This window comes from Hibiscus syriacus, unplaced genomic scaffold, assembly GCF_006381635.1.
Source record: "Hibiscus syriacus cultivar Baekdansim isolate YM2019G1 unplaced genomic scaffold, ASM638163v2 tig00110761_pilon, whole genome shotgun sequence".
Classification (NCBI taxonomy): domain Eukaryota; kingdom Viridiplantae; phylum Streptophyta; class Magnoliopsida; order Malvales; family Malvaceae; genus Hibiscus; species Hibiscus syriacus.
In genome coordinates this window covers 539,739-543,573 of record NW_024062849.1, presented here as the reverse complement: position 1 = coordinate 543,573, position 3,835 = coordinate 539,739, and the positions used below count along the sequence as shown (strand labels likewise).

The following is a 3,835-nucleotide window of genomic DNA, read 5'->3' as shown; positions in this document are numbered from 1 at the left end:
TTGCCTGAAAAAAAATAAGCATATGATTTTCCAAACCGACTAATGAATCATTGGATTACAAGCCACTAGCTTCCATGTAAAACAGCTTATCAAGTAGATCAATCGGTCAAATTTATTTGCGTTAGGTTAGGTTGATAATAATAGCTCTACGAATACTGAAAATGGTGGTGGTCGCTGCCATTGCCAAGGGATTTCAAGTAATAATAAAAACAAAACGAAATGGGGGCGGGGATTGTTGGAGGCGATCTGAGTGATTAATAGGATGATATTTCTTCGTTTGACAACTTGAAAGTTAATGACAGGTAGGCATTGATACTGCATAAGATGCACAGCCACAGCTAACACGTCTTCTTCAATTAATTTTGGTGTGGTTTTAAAACAAAGACAAACATACCAATACCAACAAATGGAGTTGTATCCCATTTATGTCCGCCAATGCTGCTGTGGTGCCCCAGCACACCAATTCATTGATGCTAAACAAATAAATAATCGAATCTCACTTGTTGACCATTATTATAACTTACATTATAAAATAGAATGCTTAATTAATGTTGTCCTCTCCTCTTCCTTTGCCAACTCATTACTTTTAAGCTGGGTGGGAAAGAAAGACATACACAGGTACCACTACAACTAACAAAGCGATCTAAATTCTGCTAATCAAGTCATACCAGTACAGAAACAGACTTCTTTATTTGGCTTTGGTAACTTCATAAAGAAACAGAAACAAAAAAGAAAATGATCCACTGTAATCCCCCCACCTCCTGTTGGACATCTACATAGTTAAAACCTACACCTTACTCTGCATCTGCATTAACATCACCACATGCACTAATGATGGCGGATTGTCTTCCATTTGACACAAGTTCTGTAAGCACATAATTGATTGATGTGGTTCTATGGAAGAGATATCACAAGCTACCATTGTCTACACATCAAACCCCCATAACCAAAAAGAAAAAAACACATACTAGTAATCCTTCTCTTGTTTGTTTCCATCACCTATGATACTATAAAGATGATATCTGCGGTACTATTTGTATTTGTGTCAATGACTTTTAGACAATTCTTCGAAGATATGCAGCAGAGAAACATAACAAGGTGGGAATACCAATATCTTCTTGTTCAACTATATACGATAGAAGGCCAAATGTGGCAAGAAAAACGACTGAAATTTCTGAACCTGCAAAGACATGCTTGCCCGCAATATCCAAGATGCAATTTTAAGTACAAGATGCAAATATTTCGGCTAATACGTGTTGCATTAATGGCTATCCAGCAAGGTGAATATCTACCCTAGTCCATGCATGATAGTTATCTGTTTAAAAATACTCTCTTTTGTCTTCCAAAGTACTTCATCTCTTGTTTCATCAAGACTCGAGAGCAGTATTGGACCTACATTCTGGTGAGCAGTGATGTGACAAAATAGTTACCTATTTGAAGATTCTCTCTTTTCTTCCAAGTATTTCCATCTCTTCTTCATCGAGACTAAAGAGATGTAAATAGAGCATTGGACTTACATGCCAGTGAGCAAGACCTTTTAATGTGATAAAACTATAATCAAGGTGGAAGATAGAGATTATTGGCTAAGTTTGAGGGCATAAGTAGAATGCATTGCTCAACAATTCTACACTTTCCAACTTGATGGAGTCCATCAGAAAATTATATTTGGAAATGAAATCTACAAACAAAATTTGCATTCAAGATAAGCTGATTTCAGAGATGATAAATGTTAATTGTTTATATCAAACCAGAAAGATTTCCTACAAGCACTTCAAGAAACAACATTTGAGGGGAGTAGTACCTTACAAAACTAAAGGCAATCGACTCTAATGACAATGTTTTGGAGTTACCAAAAGATTTAGAGATTAGTATAATGTTTAAGGTAGTCTTACTACTTATCATGGTCATAATGATGTCACAACAATGCAAAAGGGAGATTGTTAACCTTCTCAAGACTACCATTATAGTATGAAAGAACAAATATTTGTCTCTAGCTCATCTACCTTAAGCAAGAAAAAATATATTTTAACTTGGAATAAAGTTCTCAGTAGCACAGCTAACCTAAACTTATAGCCGGAGTCTATGACAAATAAAGATTTTGCCGTTGGAACCGATATGAAAAACATAAAATTTTAACTCTCAAGCCACACATGTCCAAGCCTAACATTTGCTTCAAACCAAAGATAGTTAGAGTAAAGCTTTAACATCAGCTTGCTTTGATCACAAAGCAATCTTCACCCTACATTCTCACAGAAACAGACAACAAAAGTAAATCCAAAAAGAAAAAACAAGGGACTCCAAGGAGAAAAGAAGGGTTTTCATTCCTTACGAATGAGACAACTATAATTCAAGACATAGAATAGAATCATTTCGGCTAAATGCACACCACAATGAATCATGAAATTTATGAAAAAGAATCCTATTTTACCCACGCTACAACCGAGATGCTACCATGAACAAACCACCAGAAAAGAAGAAAAAAATAGGTGTGAGGCTGTGTGCAGAAGAATAATTTACTGAAACTACACAGAGAGAAAGGGTTAAGGCACATATTCATTCTCAAGAGTCGGTTGAGTCCGAGTAAACGTTGCCGATGGCGCCTTCGTATCACCAACGGATGTCATGTGTAGTGCTTCTCCCACATCGGCAGCCTTTTCCATCTCTTGCATTTTCTTTCTCTGCTTGCATTTGCGTGCCCAAAGTACCAAGAATCCCAAGAATGCCAGCAATGCCACTCCGCCCACAACAGAACCAACAATTATCCATGTTCTCCTATTGTTACTCTCCTTTCCTCCTCTCGCCGGTGACGGAATAGGCGGCGAAATCGTCTCGGCGACAATTGAAAAATGTCCCTGCTGGATGGTGGAACACTCATTGGGAGCTGTCAAGTTGCTGAATTTGACCAAACCATGTAAATCAAACCAAACGCATTTGGGAACTGACCCACCTGGAGCTGATTCCGCATCTGAGAAATTGATCTTGATAGGATCCCCAAATGCTCTTAAATCCAATTCCGGCAAATTCTTAGCCGACAAGTCAGAAGCATCGTAAGCAATAAGACCCAAAACAGGAGCGAGGTAGGTGTAGTTGGGCATCGAATAGTATCGCAAAGACCAATTACCCAAGTTCTGATAAACCAAAACGAGGTGTTCGACATAAGATCGCTCTACAACTCCAATGGGGATCTCGAACTCTTTGTACATCTTCACACCTCTGGTCCGCAAGCTCCCACTCCGAAGCCTCATTGCTGCAATCTGAATCCCGGTTAAATTAGAAGGAACAACGGCATCGTAGGGCACTCCTGTTTTAGGGCGTACAAAGGCCCTGTAAGCGTAGTTTTGGAGAAGAGCATCGAGGGCTCTAGCAGCAGCGCTCGTTGAAGATGCATTACTGGCGGAAGACTGAGCCAGTAGAGCTGGAAACAAGAAGAATAAGCAGAGAACCGGAACAAGCATGGCGTTGAAATTCATTCACAAGCAAGTGGTTAGGCATTGAAGCAAATGAATGGGTATGAGCTTCTGAGGGAAGCAGAGATCCACAGTTGAAAAAGGAGAGAAAAGGGTAACTTAGGATTCCTTTTTTGTAAACGTTATGCTTGAACTTGTAGAAGCTATGAAGCAAGAAAGAAAAACAAAAAAAGAAGGAAAAATACTGGGAATGGAAGGGATAGTAGCAGTATCAGTATTAGTACCAGCAAGAATCCTAGGAATGGAAGGGATAGTAGCAGTATCAGTATTGGTACCAGCAAGAATCCTTGGAATTGATTGAAATATAAAACCAAATCTAAATCATAAATATGGGAAATTGAAGGAGGAAACACAGAGATTTACCCACA

At 38.7% G+C, this 3,835-nt stretch overlaps 1 protein-coding gene across 1 annotated transcript; it reads right to left on the bottom strand.

Annotated features, from left to right (window-relative positions):
- Window positions 1-2,300: 2,300 nt before the first annotated feature.
- On the bottom strand, window positions 2,301-3,628 carry LOC120139487. Its single transcript, XM_039154685.1, has one exon. It carries the CDS (start codon window positions 3,468-3,470, stop codon window positions 2,541-2,543), a length of 930 nt encoding a protein of 309 aa, XP_039010616.1. The 5' UTR covers window positions 3,471-3,628; the 3' UTR covers window positions 2,301-2,540.
- Between the last annotated feature and the right edge of the window lie 207 nt (window positions 3,629-3,835).

Coding starts and splice junctions, on each gene's coding strand:
- LOC120139487 (XM_039154685.1), bottom strand. CDS start 3,470: ATGAATTTCAACGCCATGCTTGTTCCGGTTCTCTGCTTATTCTTCTTG.